The 16,826-nt window shown below is 62.3% G+C and overlaps 1 protein-coding gene across 2 annotated transcripts; it reads right to left on the bottom strand.

The window, feature by feature from the left end:
* Positions 1-340: 340 nt before the first annotated feature.
* On the bottom strand, positions 341-16,573 carry SLC12A5 (solute carrier family 12 member 5). Of its 2 annotated transcripts, XM_019622324.2 has the most exons (27): positions 16,374-16,573; positions 15,038-15,132; positions 14,657-14,788; positions 14,208-14,354; positions 13,594-13,648; positions 12,618-12,748; positions 12,235-12,476; positions 11,951-12,162; positions 10,426-10,593; positions 9,513-9,611; positions 9,293-9,350; positions 8,607-8,781; positions 7,912-8,030; positions 7,674-7,772; positions 7,486-7,605; positions 7,234-7,338; positions 6,994-7,162; positions 6,068-6,263; positions 5,820-5,989; positions 5,600-5,731; positions 5,347-5,454; positions 5,146-5,268; positions 4,863-5,050; positions 4,609-4,623; positions 4,262-4,395; positions 3,908-4,016; positions 341-3,773 (listed from the first exon to the last, which is right to left on the bottom strand). In XM_019622324.2, exons 1-26 carry the CDS (start codon positions 16,516-16,518, stop codon positions 3,925-3,927), a joined length of 3,429 nt encoding a protein of 1,142 aa, XP_019477869.2. In that variant the 5' UTR covers positions 16,519-16,573; the 3' UTR covers positions 341-3,773; positions 3,908-3,924. The 2 variants fall into 2 exon arrangements, with proteins under 2 accessions (XP_019477869.2, XP_019477868.2); XM_019622323.2 differs by having other exon boundaries at positions 341-4,016; positions 16,374-16,572.
* Between the last annotated feature and the right edge of the window lie 253 nt (positions 16,574-16,826).

The following is a 16,826-nucleotide window of genomic DNA, read 5'->3' as shown; positions in this document are numbered from 1 at the left end:
CTCAGAGGGTCACATCAGGCTGGCAGCCCTTGCTGGGGCACCACTGGGCTCTGTTTTAGGGCCAGCACTTTTCAGCATCTTCGTGGATGCACCGGCCCCAGCACCGTGCATACAAAGTGATGCTGAATCACTGACCAGGAGGAGCTGTTGCTGTCCTCAAGGGTGGAGAGTTCTTGCAGTGAGATCTGCTCAGTGAACGTGCTGGGCAGCTGCCAGCCAGGTGGGGAGCAGCAGGGGCAGCGCTGGGTCTGCAGACAGCAGCGAGAGCTGTGTTACTGAAACAGGAGGCCGAGTGCACAATAACCCCCTGCGAGCTAATGAGAGCTTCCCATGCAAGTAGTGAAGGGTGTAATAAAATCATTTATTGCATTTTGTGCAGACAGGAGTCTAGAAAAATGAATACAGGTAAAGCAGTAAAGCATTAACAGGGAGCATTCAACAGCTGAGGAGCCACTCCTCCATTAATATCTGCACAGAGAACACAGGGTCTGTACTGAGGCGGCCTAATGCACAATAATACTGAAACGGTCACAGAAATTAAATGCAAACCTAATATTCTTTTTTTTTTTCTTTTTGTTTGATTGTTTTTTTTTGTTGTTTTTTTGTTGTTTGTTTGTTTGCAACCTGTTTTATTTACAAGGTTTTAAACTGAATTGCATTGCTCTGCACACAGATATTTCTAAAACAAAGCATACTCGGTCACTACATGTCTATTGGAGTATTGCACTTGAATAAAAGTCACTTGAATGGACGCAGAACATCTAGCTACAGTGATTAAAAGATTATTGGATGAATGACCCGGTGATAACATTCATAACAAATATATTGCACATGTAGCACGGAAAGTGTTGTAACCAGCAACTTTCAGACCTGCCGGTCCTTCTGCCTTTCCCATCCTGCAGCTCTGGGAGGGGCCTGACCCCTCCTCACCTCGCTGTGCCCCCCAGCCCAGGCAGCAGTTTGGGGATGCGGGACCCCAAGAGCTGAAGCTGCTGCACGTGGGGCAGCTGGGAGCTCGTGTTCCTGCTGCAGGAGGACGCTGCCTTCACCACAGCGAACAGCGGAAGGATGCTCCTTGGGGAAACCGAACACTCACAGAGGCCAAACGTGCAGGGCTGGGTTTGTAAACTAACATGCAGTGCTGTCTGCTACAACTGGCCCTCTCCAGACCGAAGGCGAGCGCCATCTCGCCGGGGAAGCCAGTGCCTGTCCTGCTGCAGCCAGGTGCTGCCTGGCAGGGGTACGGAGGTGGCTGTGCCTGCAGCCGTGCCCTGCTCCTGCTGGAGGGCGAGGATGGGGGGATGCTTTTTTGCCTTTCTGCTCCCTGAAGGAGCCGGGGCTGCGGAGGTTGACACGGTGCTGGTTGGTGCTGCTGGGAAGCGATGGAGCTGACCTGCCCGCAGAGCGGCGTGCCCTGGCCTGGCTTCACGCCTGTGCCGCAGAGAACTCCATCCCTGCTGCCCAAGGAAGGCATCTGCCATGCCCTGGTGCTGCTGCTGAGGTCAGGCTTTCGCTGCTCTCTGCTCCGTAGAGAAGCGGGCTGAGGCTGCAGAGCAAAGCTGGGCTGAGGGCAGAGGGAGAGCGCACGGAGCGAAGCACCTTGTGCAGAGGCAGGGAGCAGCTGGAAGCATCGCAGGCAGAGCAAGCACGGTGTAGCGAGATGAGCGGGCGGGTGGGTGTGCGCACCTCCTCCTCGCCCAAGTGCTTCACATCATCCTGGGAGGCTGCAAACAGCTGTGTGTGGTGGTGTAGGGGCAGAGCTGAACCCTAAGCTAAACCCGGCCTCCCCACCCCCTAACGCTGGGCACACGGGGCTGTTCTTCTGGCTCTATCTGCTATCTATCATCTATCCATTCATCGCAGCGGTCTGTGACAGCCCCGATGCACCTGTGCGGATTGCTGAGCTGCCATGGCTGAGTGCTGCCTGCGGCCGGAGCTGCTGCTGGAGAGATGGAGGCACTTTGGGAGTGGTGCAGATGCAGGAGCAGGGTACGGACAGGCACAGAGGTGCAGCTGGGGCTTGGGTTTGGTCCGGGAGTGTGTCCAAGGAGTCTTAAAGCCAAAAAAAAAAAAAAAAAACCAACAACAAAAAGAAAGACAAGCCAAGAAAAGCCAAAAAAAGCCCATAAACCACTTCTTTGCTATCTAAGCAGCCTCATATAGCTTTGGCCTGGAACTGGAGGAGTAGAGGAGCTCTGCAGAGGAAGAGGGGAAGGAGCTGTTCTGTGCGAGGGCAGGGGAGCAGCACTGTGCACGGGGCACAGAGCAGCCACAGCGCTGCCGGGAGAGGGCAACTCTTAGCGGGCTGCACTTGGAGTGGAAGCTCAAATCTGCTGTGAAACGAGTTCAGAAAAGTCCGTAATTTCTTTTCCCTGAAAACTTTTAAGAAGCTGAATTGAGAAGAGCACGAGCCCCTGACCTGGCCCTTCCCTGGACACTGTGCAGGGGTGGCCATCACACCTCCGTCCCCACAGCCCGGTGCTTGCAGAGCCCTGCATCTCTCAGTATAGATATAGATCTCTATATATAGACTTCATCTGGTTCTATTAACATAAATATGATCACTTTAAAAATACACGTACTGTATTATGTACACTATGTACATGGGCCCTCGGTGCCGCTTCCTGCACGGTTCCTGGAACCGTTCACATTTGTTGAGAGCTCCTCAGTTTCTCTGAATGAGAGTTACTGCGGGGGAGAGAGGGGCAGCCCTGCCACTGCTGCCGGGCTCAGGGCTGTTTGGGGGGCAGCTCTGGGGCCATGGTGGGATGGGGGGACCGGAACGGGCCGGGTGCTGCCCAGAAATAGGGCAGAGGGGTCCTCACTGCCATCCCGCACCACAGGGCCTGGCACAGGCGCTGCAGTGGGGCTGGGGCCGGTCGGATACATTGCATATGCTGAGAACCACCTGCAGAGCTGAGCGTTCCGGACCCCGTGGCAGCACCTGTGCCTGGGGCCAGGGATAAAGCCCCAGTGCACAGTGGGGTATGGGGCTGCCGGGACCGGCGGTTGGCCGAATTGGAGTCCACTCAGCCCCCAATGCTCCCAGCATGGCCATGGAGCTTCTCTGCCAGGCCCAGAGCCGGCGGTGTCTGGGGTTAGCAGCATCCACAGTCCCACAGCCCCGGGGCAGCTCAGGCTGACACTGCACACTGGTGGGACCTCTGCTCTGCTCCGGGCACCACAGCTCCGGGCAGCAGCTGCAGCACGAGCACAGAGCAATGCCTGGACAGAGGGGGCTGGGGCCAGCGGGAAGGGGACACACAGCTCCATCCAACCCGGCCGGGGCTGTGCTGCGGTGGCACCGCTGCTCTCCAGCATCCCGCCCCACTCTGCTGCCCCCCACCCTCACCCCCTCCAAACCATCACAGCTGCCTCTCGGTGAGCGTGGCCCGCGGCCTCCAGATGGGCGGTTGGGTCTGTCCAGGCCCAGCACGGTCCTTTCCGGGGCCATCGAGTGCTGACGGAGGTGGGGAGAGGAGCATCTGGCGAGGAAAGCATGCTGGTGGCCTCTCTCTTCTCCCAGCACCTCTGTGGGGTGCGAGCATCAGGCAGCGGTGCCCAGCCAAGCTCAGTGGGGCGGCAGTGGGGCCTGGGGCCCATTGGGACGCAGTGGGCTCCTGCCCGGCCGGGGGCTGCGGGGGCAGCGCTGGGCTCTGATGCTCAGTCCGCAGAACACTGTATATATTTATATATAAACAAAGACAGCAGTGCTGTGACGTTGCAATGAGGAACAGCTGCTCAGGTGCTGGATGCTCCCGGAAGATCTGGTGCTGCAGTTCGAATGGAGAGGTCAGGGGCACGGCTGAAGGCAGGTGAAGGTTCTGTGCACCGGCTGCCATCGGGCTTCTCTCCTCCCTCCAGGAGCACGGTGCGGGGTGGTGGGGCTCTCGGGGTGCAGACAAACCTCTCTCACGCCGTGTTTCAGGAGTAGATGGTGATGACCTCCCGGCCCCCGCCACGCACCAGCAGCACTCGGTCCAGGCGCTCTGTCAGCACCTCCAGGAACTCCATGTCTGTGCGGCCGTCAAGGAGGAACGAGGAGTGGATATAGGGAGCCCGCAGCACCCACAGCCCCGCACCACGGATGGAGGGACCATAACTCCATCAGTCTCAGCCAGGCCAGACTGCGGGGCAGGAGCTGCAGGGGGTATCCGGGCTGAACACTGGGCAGTGCCCTGCGATGCCTGCAAGGAAGCCCCGGCCCCACAGCCCCTGAGAAGGGACTCTCAGCCCACCCCCAGAGCAGTAGGAAGGATACAGTTTTCATCCCCTTTCCGGTTGCGGGGCGGCCCTGGCATGTTGAGCAGGACCAGCTTGGCCTTCTGGGACTTCTTCACAATCACCTCGTTGAGCTTCACAGCCGTGTGCATCCTCCGCACGTTGGACTGGTTCCTGGGGAGACAGCACACGTGGGGGGGGCTGGGCACAGGGATACACATGGGACCACAGGGAGCAAAGGGCAGGGCTGGAGCTGGGCTGCGGCACAGCAAACATCACTGGCATCATGGCACAAGCAACCACCAGTGGGTGCAAGGAACTGCCTTTACACATGGGGCCCACGAGTGCCACCCCCCACCCCTCCCGCTCCCAAAGCAACATACTTACAGGTTCTCCCACTCCCTGCCAGGATCACAGCGGGATTGGGAAAAAGAGAGAGAGAAGAGGTGAGTGCCAGGCGTACACCCAGTGTTCCCCAGCACCCAACCCCCACTCTGCACAGGGACCCCCCCGCCTCCCACCCTCCCCACTGTCAGGTGGGTGTGCAGGGACCCGGCTGCAGGCCCCTGCTCAGAGCAAGGAGGGACACGCGGGCCAGGGCCCGGGGCATGGTGACACAGCAGCAGCATGTGGGGCCGTACGGCTTCATGTTGAAGAAGTCCTTGATGCCCTCGGGGCTGACAGGGCTCTTGCTCTTGTTCTTCTCGGCCACGGACTTCTCCTTGGTCCAGGTGAGATGCACCTTCTCAGAACCCGACTCTGCCTCCTCAGCTGGGGACTGGGAGCTGCTGGAGAAGGTGGTGGTGTTTTTGTCATGGATGAGCTGGACCTGTGGCAGAGCAGAGGCGTGGTGGGCAGGGGCTGGTAGCAGCTGGTGACCCCATCCCCGCCCTCCCCGGCAGGACACAACACGTGGGGCCTCACCTCTTCCTCGGGCTTCTCCTCGCCGTCGCCCACCGGCTCGTCGGGGACGTTGAGGCGCAGGCGCGTGTTGGCCGGGTTCTTGCGCCGGATGGAGCCGCGGGACTCATCCGTGATGCTCTGGATCTGTGTGGGGTGGGGTCAGCGCACAGGCGGGGCAGGATGGGGGCACACAGCGAGGCCGGGTGTGGGGCTGTTCCTCACCTCCCGCTCCCGCTCGTTCTTGGTGAGGTGCATTTGCTTGAGGATCTGGGAGCGCTGCTCCATCACCAGCGTCTTCTCGTAGGTGTAGGCTGAGATGTCGCTCTCTTGCTGTGGGACGGAGGAGCGGGATGAGCTGCGGGGCCCAGCCTGCAGCACACCCCATCCCGGCCCCGTGCATCCCCACGGTGCTGTGCCTCCATGTCTGGATCCCCTGTATGCAGAACTCCGGGAACAGCCCCAGCCCAGCGCTCACCATCTCCACCACCTCCACCTCCGCCGTGATGCGCAGGTGGTACAGGAATGTCGTCAGGTCCTTCTTCATCTGGATGCTGTTGTCATCCATCTGAGCCACCGTGAAGATACGCATCTTGCACTTGCGCCAGACCTGTGAGGGGGGAAGGGAGGGAGCTGTGGACACCGTATGGTGAAGGCAGCCCCAGCCCCTGCCCCTGCCCGCCCTGGGGGCACAGTACCTTGTGGTGCCGCAGGAGGAAGGGCAGCAGCATGAGCATCCCTCCATCGTGCACGATCCACCAGACATCGATGTGGCCCTCCGAGAAGCGCTCCTGGTTGCCCGGGAACATGGCCACGTTCTTGGCCACCAGCAAGGCCAGGTGCCCAGCCGTGGTCTCCCGCACCAGCTCTGGAGGAAAAGGGCTGCGTCAGCCAGCACCGCTCACGTCAGCACCCTGTGGCACCCGGCCAGCTCGCGCAGCCCTACCGATGAAGTTCCTCCAGGTCTGGTGGTCCTCCTTCTGGCGCCAGCTGCGGGGCCAGCCCACCAGCACCGTGTTGTGCTGCAGCCCGCCCAGCCCACTGGACTGGATGAGGTGTGACATGCCGTCCCGCAGGTTGGAGGAGATCACCACCTGGCAGAAACCCTTCACCTTCTCCGCTTCCATCAGGCGGCGGATGGACTGGCAGCGGGAGAGAGGGCGTCAGGGACCGTGCATGGGATGTGGCCCCGCACAGCACCTGCTGCAGACAGCATCCAACGGGCTGGGGCAGCCAGCAAGTGGGTGGGGTGCAGGGAGCAGAACAGGGTGGGGTGTGGATCGTGGGGTGCAGAGCCCTGCAGCAGGACGGCAGCGTGGGATGGGGATGGGGGAGGCCCGGCTGTGAGCAGCACCGGCGCGTGGCTCTGTGCCGTGCCGAGCAGAGGGAGTCCCCGTGCCAGGGCTCTGACGGGCGGCAGAGCAGCAATTAGAGTTATTTACTCAGAGAAATTATAACATGTCTGCATGGGAGAGAAACTGTTTGCTTCTGAGGGTTTAATCTCATTAACGTGCCGCCTGGCTGGCGCGAGGTGCGAGGGGAATCTCGCTCCAGTTGGGAAGGCTCCTGCTCCACCTTCCCCTGCCTGCACTGCGGGGGCTGTGAGGAGCGCGGGGTGCTCAGCGGAGGGGCTGCACAGCCTGGCAGCACTGCGGCCCCTTGCTGGCACCGTGCTGTGCTGTGCAGCACCAGCCAGGAGCCAGGCCCGTGCCCTGCTGGTACCCGGCATCCCTGGTGCTCTGGGGAGTGGAGTGGGGGTCCCGCAGGTCCCACTGCCCGCACTGTGCAGTGCGTTCCCAGCAGCCCCGCAGCAGGGCTGGATGCACCCTGGGGCACAGCAGCTGCCGCTGGGAGGGCCTGGGAAGCTCTCACCTCCTCGGCTCTCTGCGCCTGCGGGTGGTTGTCCAGGAAGGTCCCTTCCAGCACAGAGGCCACAATGGTGAGGCCCTTGCCTGCTTTGAGCTGTGAAGTGAAGGACAGGAGCTGTGGGTGCACCACGTTCTGCTCCTGATCCACACGGACCAGAACCAGCAGCTGGGGCCTGGAAGGAAGGTCCTGCAGTCAGCGCCTGCCGCCCTGATGGCTCCCGCTCCCCCCAACACGCGGCCTCACCTCCAGTTCTTGGTGTGGGGGGGACCCTCCTCCAGCCGCAGCAGTGCGTAACGGGCGGCACTCAGCGACAGCCCCCGGATCCCATCACCCCATTCCTTCTCCGCCCTGCAGCACACAGCAGAGCATCAGAGCATGTCCACGGCTCCGGCCGCTGGGAGCCCCGGTGATGGAGCGCGGCCGTGGGCCCCCGGCACCTACAGCACCATGGGGATGTGGGGACCCCCAACCCCACAGCCCCTGCCGGGCCCTTACCCGCGGTATTCGATGTACTTGTAGATGAGGCCAGCAATCAGCATGGCGACGAGCGCGTAGTACCAGGAGCAGATGAACATCAGTGCCAGGCACAGGCTCATACCCAGGAAGGAGAGGGTCCTGCACAAGGCACCATGTCAGCACCCCGCAGCCCTGCAGCCCCAGGCCCTGCACCGCCCACTGCTCACCAATGGTAGTAGCGGAAACGGGGCCGCCAGTTGGGCGTCCGCAGCAGCGTCTGCACGGCACAGGCCAGGTTGACAAACATGTAGCACATGAGGAAGAACCTGCAGAGGGGAGCATGGGGCCGTGAGTGTGACACGGCACGGCCCCGTGGGGAGCAATGTGGGGCACAGGGGCGGTGGGAGGCCCCAACCTCCCCAGAGGCACCCGCCCAGCCACCGCCACACTGAAGGTGCTGCCTACATGGAGAGGATGGGAGCCACCTCGTCCAGGGATGCGATCAGGATCCCAATCTCGCAGATGCAGGCGGTGAGCAGCAGAGCCCATGTGGGCTCCCCGTTGGCTTTGCCGTGGCCAAAGACCTGGGGAGGGGGAGGAGAGGGGTGTTATGGACCCGGCAGCAGCTCCATGCGCTCCACACTGCCGACCTGGCCCCGTGCCTGGAGATGGGGGGCAAACACAGCCCAGCTGCTGCATTCACAGCCACGGTGCTGGGGAGCAGTCATCGAAGCCCCCCAGCCTGGCCACGTCGGCAGGCAGACCCCCATCTCCCAGGGGGTACCCAGGGGCAGGGGCCGGGCGGGGGGTGGGGGCCGCGTGTCCGGGAGCATCGCAGGGCGCAGGCTGCGGGTCCTCGTGCGAGCGCTCCGAATGGGGCTGGCAGGGCGGAGGCGCGCGGTTAAAATTAGCCTGCTCTTCCCCGGGGGGAGCTGTCGGTTCGGATTTGGAGAGACGCAGTTGTGAGAACGCGTCTTCGGAGAGCAGATAAAACATTAAGCAGCAGAAGCGGGGGGAGGGGGATCCTGACCTTTCCAGACACTCTCCTCCCACCGACAGGTCGCGGACGAACCCACCGCAGCCCCGGTGCCTGCGAGGTGGGGGTCAGCCGGCCCGCCCCATGGCTGCGGGGGGCTCTGCGAGGGCTGGGGGCCGCTCACCCTGAGGAAGGGCACGATCCCGTCCCTGGAGATGGCTTGCAGGAGGCGCGGGGCGCCGGTGAGGCTCTGCAGCCCGGCTCCACACGTGGAGAAGAAGGAGCCGATAACGATGACCCACGGGGACGGCCACGCCAGGGTGCCCACCACCAGGTTCCCATTGACGGCTTCACCAAACCTGCAGGGCACGGGTATCACCCACGGCCACGGGCAGCACGCATCCAGCCCGGCCCTAACCTGTACAGCGTGGGGAGCGGGGGGACGTGGGATGGGGGCTTCCCACCCCCTCTGACAGGAGTGGGCCAATGAAGGCCGCGTGTGGCTCGGATCCAGTTTGTGTTGGTGCTGGCGACCCAGAAGTGTCACTGCCACGCAGCGAGCTGGGCTGCCCTACATACGCGGCGCTGCCTGTTGACAAACAAGAGCTGCGCACAGCCCGAGCCGAGCAGTGGGGGGAAGGGGCACCCACGAGCCCCCAGAGCCTGTTTTGAGCTCTGCATCTGCCCTGGTGCACAGCCAGGCATCCTCCCTGCAGGCACGCTGTCCCCACCAGACCCAGAACGCCACCGTGTTACCCCAACGGTTCCAGCTGCAGCATCCTGCTGCGTTCCCTACAGCTGTCCCTGTCCCTAACCTTCCCACAGCCCAACTTGCCCCACACCTGCCCCACACAGCCCAGTGGCACTCACTTGTCACGCAGAACAACACCCTCGATGCATGCCCCAAAGAGCACGACGGAGCTGATGTCTGTGGGGTGGTCAAGGACAGCCTGCAAGGTGCAGAGCCCCCACACTGCCCTGCCCAGCGCTGGAACCCATCTGCCCCACCAGACCCCAGCAGACCTCTCCCTGCCCTGCCGGCCCACCCGCCCATCCTCACCCAATCACCCGACCGAGCCCTGAAGGATACAGACTGCAGAGGTAGTGGCAATGGCCAGGATGGTGCCTGTGGGGATGGACTTCTGTGCATCCCGCAGGTCCCCAGAGCGATTGGAGCCAGCCATGATGCCTGGGAACAGAGGGCCATAATGTGGTGGCAGAGCCACAACCCTGCTGGTAGGACTGATCTAGCTCGACTGTGCCAGGACACAGACACTCACAGGGACCCCCACCCACCTCACGTCCCATCAGCACTTTCCCACCTGACCCGCAGGCTAAGGCTGCTGAAGGATTAGGTACAAAGCCCACTGTCTGACTTGTTTCATCAGCCCTTAATGAACTCTAGCAGGGTGGCAGTGGCTGCAGGGTCCGGTCACGGCTGGGACAAGACATGGTCTTTTCTGACCTTAATGCCTCTGATCCTCTGGTGCCGTGGATCCGGCACAGCCCTGGCGTGCGTCCCCATGAGCCCAGCTGCTGTGTGCACAGCAGGTCCCGCAGCGGGGACGCAGCTACCTGTGGCTCAGCCTACATTACTGATGTGACACAAATCCACGCACAATCACACCATGCTGCAAGCGCCAGGTGGGAGAGTACGAGGGGCAGCACACGGAGGGCAGCGGGGCGCACCCGGGGGGCCAGCACCACCAGACCCAGCAGCGAGCGCCGAGATGGGACAGCCCGCAGGGCTCCGGCTGAGCTCCCGCATCCCACAGGGGTCCCACAGGGCTCCGCAGCGGGACTGGGGCAGGGGAGGGCTCCTCCTCCCCGGGGAGCTATAAATACCGGCGCCGCGGGCACGTCAGCACACAGCGAGGCACCGGAGCTGCGTGGGAGGACGGGCTGTGATCCACCCCCACACCAGCACCAGCCCGGCGGCAGCGCACGTGGGCTCCGTGGGAGAGGCACAGCGGCACGTGTGAGCGGGGACCAGCAGCACCCACCTGTGACAGAGGGGAAGTAGATGCCCACGAGCAGCGTGAAGTAGGAGGTCATATCACTGAAGACGTAAGGTTGGTCCATGTCCACAGGGGTGTCCGGGGGGCTGACAGAAGGCAGCCCCCTCTTCTCCACGATCACACCCTTGGTCAGGTAGGAGCTCCAGAGGTTCTCTGTGAAGAGGTACAGCTACTGTGAGGACATGTCCGGAGCGCAGCCTGCACCCACAGCCACCTCCTTGAGCCCTGCACCACAGAGGTGCCTGGCACCGTCCCATCCCCACTATGCCACGCAGCCACAGGGCTGCTGGTGTCCAGAGGGTGAGCGGCCCCAGCCCCTGATGGACCTCAGAAACATGCAGGCCCCGGGGGTGGGTGGGCGACCAGAGCAGGTGTGTCCCACTGCTGGCACTGTCCCTGTAAGATACTGGAGCAGCTGACGTGGGATTCCCGGAGCAAATAATTAAGAGGGTAATATAATTAATACTGATCAACACAGGTTTAAGGAAAGTGGATCGTGTCAAAGTAACTTGATAATGTTTTTGATGGGATTATAAGTGTGGGGCTGATGTAACAGGCTTAATGTCCCTGTGCGTGCTGCCTTGGTCACAGATTGCAGCGAGAAACTGGAGCAGCAGAAAGCAGCCAGCACTGCTGGGCAGGGGCAGGCAGCATCACCACAGCACCACACCGGGGCTGCCACCTTGTGCTGTGCTCCTTGCCCACGTCCTCCAGACATCCCCAGGTGACCACTGGGGCTGATAGCCCCGCTGCCACTGCAGCCCGTCCTGCTGGGAAAGGCACATTGCCCGCAGACAGAGCTGGAGACCGGGCTGCAGCCTGCCCCTGCAGCACAGAAAGCCTCCAGCAGCCCCCAAGCATCCAGCAAACCCGCTGTGTTCCCTTGGTCCCTTGGCCTGGCAGCTGCCGCCCCAAAAGCTGTAACGCTGAGCACCGACACCCCGAGTATGGCACAGAGCATTGACTTCCAGCACTCAGCTGAGGAACGTGAGCACCTGGGAAACGCACCAGCAGCTCCAGAAAGCAGGTCAGCAGCAGCTTCTCCCCACGCTGCCGAGGTGCTCTGTGCCCTGGCTGCCCTCCCAGCCTGGCTGCAGAGCAGCTCCTGCTCCAGTGCCTGTGCTCCAGCAGTAGCAGCAGCACAGTACCCCCAAGGGGCGATTACTCCTCGCTAAACCTCAGATCGATATCCTGCCTTCCAATGGCTGAGAGGAAACAAAGGGAGGATTTATTCCTCCCCAGCCTTTGAGCATCACTCAGAGCTGTCGGGCTCGTACCAGCTGTAGCTCAGATGGCCACAGCACCGACCGAGTCCCGCAGTGCAGCCATTCCTGCCGCCTGGTGCACCGGAGGGCAGAGCAGCCCCAGGCAGGGCTCACCACGCTCCCTGTCAGTGCTGTATCAGGACTGGCTTTCTGCTCCACGCAGCAGTCTGCACACCAACCCTCTGCCAGCCCCACGCAGAGCTGCCACGGCCCTGCTCATGCCTCCATCCCCGTCACACACCCACCTTGGATGAGGCCGCTGGCAGCTCCAGGGATGCCCTCAATCTCAGTCACATTGTTCATGGTGAAATACTCATCACAGGTGGCGTTGAGGAAGCGGGAGGTGCAGAAGAGCTCCCAGAGCTTGGAGCCCACTGTTTCGTTGCCCTCCACCACCACCTTGGTGCAGAGGTCAAAGCCGTGCCGTGAGAGGGTCCTGTTGCCCAGCAGGCAGATCCTGGCAGGGGGGTACAGACACTCAGCAGCACATCCTCAGCCCAGCCTCCATCCCATGGCATGCCGTACTCACGGGAAGCTCGGTGGGTCGAAGGCCGACTTGATGACACCAGCGTAGATGGCAAGGATGGAGAGGATGACGCAGCCCAGGAAGACCAGGGCAAACTTATTGACGTATTTGACCCCCACGAACACCACGGTAGCCATGCAGGTCAGGACGCAGGTGCCATAGACACGCATGTTGTTGAGCATCGCAGCCGCCTCCCCGCTGGCATCCTCTGCCTTGAAGATGGCCATGGCAGGGAAGATGTAGGCCTGGAGGAAAGATGTGCAATCACTGCTCGCTGAAGGCAGCACTCCTGGTCCCTGCCACACATTCGTGCCTCCCTAGCAGGTGAGGGCAGAGCTGCCAGGCCACGACACAAGCCCTCAGCACCACGTGGGCAAAGCACTCACCAGCAGGATCTCGATGGTGCCCAGGATGTACATGGCACCAGCAAAGGTGGTGCCCAGGTAGAAGCATAGCCCCACAGCCCCACCAAACTCAGGGCCCAGGGAGCGTGAGATCATGTAGTAGGAGCCGCCCGCTGTTGGAGAGAGCAAAGGTTGGTCCCAGGCAGCCCCCAGTAAGCACCTCCACTCCTCCCAGTGCCCCGAATGGGGTCAGGACCCCCAGCACCCTGCTCCAGCCAGCAGCAGCTCAGCCATCCCAAGCCTCGCACAGCTGAGCTGGCAGAGCTGTTCCCAGGAGCCGGGCAGCCGGGCATGACGGCCACAGGGACACCTGTCCCCTGCGAAGCCACACAGGCACTGCAGCCCCAGGGACACGGGCCATGCCCTGCTCCTTCCTCCCAGAGGAGCCCTTAGAGACAGGCGGCAGCGATCGATGGCCCTGCGGCCGGCGGCAGGATGATAAATAGCATTAATTACACCCTGCGCCGGGTTGCCAGCACTGTGCTGAGCCCCGGGAGCGGCAGGGAAGACACCACTCCGGCTCTGTGGAGCTGAACAGATGCTCGGGGGGCAGCCCCGGGCACCGCAGTGCTCAGCCCCCAGCAGCAGGCTCCCGCACCCCGGCACCCATCCTCCCCCTGCTCCTCGCCCGGCTCTGTTCGGGGAAGCGGATCCCCCGCGGCCGCCCCAGTCTGGCAGGAGGAGCTGTGTCTGACGGCTCCCGCTGCCATCTGCACCTCACAGCTCTGGGGACGGGGTGGAGGCTCCAGCTCCGTGCTCACCCCCGGAGAACCCTCTCAGGGCTGGTGGCGGAAGGCCGGGACACGGCTGGCAGTGACAGCTGCCATCCCCTGCACGGCATGGGGCAGCCTCGGGGTCTGGCACAGCACGTCTGGGGCACAAAACCTGGCAGGAGCCCACCCCTGAGGGAGCCAGCTCCCCATGCCCCGAGTACACACAGGCACAGCTTCAGGTCTACCTGGCACCACGCCGTTGGTGGCAATTGCACTCATGGAAATAGCTGTCAGCATCGTCTGCAGGAGGAAACACAGTGTCAGCATCGAGCAGAGTCTCATCCCAGCTCAGGCATGGGACAGGAGAGGGACCGGAGAGCAGAGGCCATGGGGCAGCACCAGGATTTGTCACAGGGTTGGGCCAGGAAGGCTGGGACATGGCACTGTGCTGGGACACTGCGATGCTGTCTGTGGGGGCTGAGCAGCTCAGAGGGTACACGGGCAATGGGGTCTCTGCCCACCCACATCCCTCCTACCCAGCACATGCTGCAGGGCACTGTCCCAGCAGGGCAGCCGGCTCCCAGGCACAGGGGTCTCAGGCAGTGGGCACCAACACCACATCCCATCCACACCCAAGTGCAATCTGGGTCACAGTTTGAACACTGTTCCACTCCCAGTTCCTCTGGGAAGCTGGGTGGATTCTCCTTGCTAAGTGGAGCAGGAGCACCTGAGCTTGCTGAGCAGCAGTGAGTATTGGCACGGAGCACAAAGCCCAGCATGCAGGGGGGGGAGGCAGACACTCCTGGCCCAGCAGGAGCCCCTAGGATGAGGCTGAGGGGTGGAGGTTGGAGGCACTCACACAGGAGCAGCAAAGGAAGACCATGCAGAAAGATTCCATGATGCCAGCGATTCCCACCACCCAGGTGAGGCGCAGGAACAGGATGACCCCAAAGATGTTCTGCAGGCAGGGCAGGTAGACACCCATGAAGGTGCCCATCCGTGGAGCCTGTGGAGGAAGCAGGGAGCCATCAGAGTTCAGTGTGCATCTCTCATTCATACACACTGCTGCTGGCCAGAGGGACAGGGGGTGGCTCGACCATGAGCACCCTGCACACTTTGCAGTCGGATGAGAGCAGGCAGGGAGACAGTGGTCCCACTGCTGTACAGCCCTCATGGGGACTGGAGCAGAGAGGGATGTCAGGGCAGCAGTGCCTGCAGGGACCGAGGGACCTGGTACCCTGAGACAGGCCACAGCTTGGGCTGAAGGGGATGGGAGGAAGGAGCAGTGACTGCCCCACAACCCCTCACCTGCACTGGCTTCTTCTTGCCCCCATCATTGTTCTCAGCTTCCTCATGCTCCCGGCTGCCCTGCGGCAGGTTGGTGTAGTTGGCCAGCCCGCTCAGCAGTGATGAGACCATCGGGCTGGTGTCCATCTCCTCCTGCAAAGAGCAGCACCCGAGAGCTGAGGTCCCACACCAGCCCTGCCCGGCACCCAGAGCACGGCACTGCGCTGCTCACAGCAGAACAACCGCTGTGACACGCTGTATTCTGCAGGCTGCATGCCCCTGGCCCGTGGCCACTGCTGGCCCTGCAGAGGTAGATCCTGCATGGGTTCTGCAGTGTCCCTGTCCCCATGGCCCCCTCCCCAGGTCCCATAAGGCCCTGGCCCAGCCACCTGCATGCCCTACCTCGAAGAGGGCCATGTTCTTGCCATCGTACTCTTTTCCTTTCTCCAGGTCTGTGCTGTTGATGAAGGGACTGCTCTCCTTGGGATTGCCATCGCCTGCAGGATAGGATGGGGGGGTGAACTGGTGTCGCTCAGCCCTTCACAGTCCCCAGAAGAGCCACCCCCCCCCCAGAGCAGCACAGCACTGACCATCTGGGCTCACCAGAGTGCATCTGCAGTGCCAGCACCAGGCAGAGTGACTGGTGTGGATCCAGGGGGAACCGGGCAACCCAGCATCCCACAGCAACTCACATGGTCCCCGATACAGCCCATGGCGGGGGGAAAACCTGGCACTGAGGGCTGTCCCACAGCACTACCCAAAGCCTGCAGAGCCTGCTGCTCCACCAGGATGGGGCTGCCGTGCTGCATAATGACCTCGCGCAGAAGACGCCCAGAGTCGAGCTTAATAGCAAAGAAAGCAGCAGAGAGCTGCAGAGCAGCAGAAATAAATCAGGCTGGAAATAAAGCGGCAGCTAGCATGGATGCCATTTGAGTGGCGCATTTCTCAGCACCGAGGCAGAGCCACCGAACAGTGAACGGAGAGGCCGGGCTGGGTGGGCAGTGTGTGGGGCCGGGAAATGCCCACGAACCAAACGGAGCAGAGCATGGTGTGAGTGCACCCATGCTGCACAGGAACCAGGGCAGGACAGCAGCGAGGCCGGGCAAGCTCTATGCATGGAGCATCCCAGAGCTGCCCTGTGCCCACAGGAGTTGTGCTTTCTGCTGGCACTGAAGACAGAGCCCAGGAAGGCCCAGAGCTGTGGGGCGGTGCATGGGCTGCCATCAGCCAGGGCGATGCAGCCACCCCCATGGCAGCAGCAGCCCGGGACAGAGCCGGCACACTGGGAGCAGAGTGCTGCTTTGAAGGCTGTCTGTCTCCTGACAGTTGACTCATTTTTGGGTTCGGCGGAGCAAGTTCTCCTGCGTGCGGCCGTGATTCACCACCTGCAGCCGCTCCTGGCTGGCTGGGGGGCAAAACCCCCAACACCACGGTGATGCTGACCCACATGCTCCCACTGCCCCCCCACACACAGCCAACAGAAGGGCTGGAGATGCGGTCCGTCTGGTACCACATCACAGAATGCAGCCCCCACCCACTGCCCAGGCACTGCTCATGGGGCTGTCAGTGCAGGGCAGTGCTCCTGCCCAGTTAGTTCTGCCAAAAGCATTGTGTAAAGTGAACGTTACATAAGAGCCTCGTGCACAGGCAGACACCCTCCCGGCTCCCACCACCTCAAACCACAGCCCGGGCCCTGGGGAGCATGGAAATGCTATAAACATAATGCAAACAGGGACACCTTGGCCAGCTGTGGGACCCCGACCCCAGAACGGTCCCATGGTGGTGAGGGGCTGGGGTTGTCCATGCTCTCCTCTCCAGGGTGCACACAGCCCCACTGCACGGGGACACACGGGGGACACGCAGAGGGACACAAGGGGACACATGGGGGCACCAGGGTGGGGGTGGACAGCCCGGAGGGCCCTCGGGACCCCCACAGTGTGAGCAGAGCCGCGGGGCCTCGCCTCACCGCCTGGTACCCGGTCGACGACATCACCACGCTGGTTTCTATGGTAACAGCGAGCCACGGCTGCCTCTGCTCCTGCTCTTATGTAACAGCACAGCCGGACAGACGCCGGACCCCACGGCACCACACGGCACCGCACGGCACCACACGGCACCCCGGCACCATACCCCAGCCCGCCTGCATCCTGCAGGCACACAGCCAGGCCCTGTGACCCCACAACGTCCCAGC

This window comes from Meleagris gallopavo, chromosome 22 (genome assembly GCF_000146605.3).
Source record: "Meleagris gallopavo isolate NT-WF06-2002-E0010 breed Aviagen turkey brand Nicholas breeding stock chromosome 22, Turkey_5.1, whole genome shotgun sequence".
In the NCBI taxonomy this organism is placed as follows: domain Eukaryota; kingdom Metazoa; phylum Chordata; class Aves; order Galliformes; family Phasianidae; genus Meleagris; species Meleagris gallopavo.
This window is presented reverse-complemented; position numbering and strand designations above follow the sequence as displayed.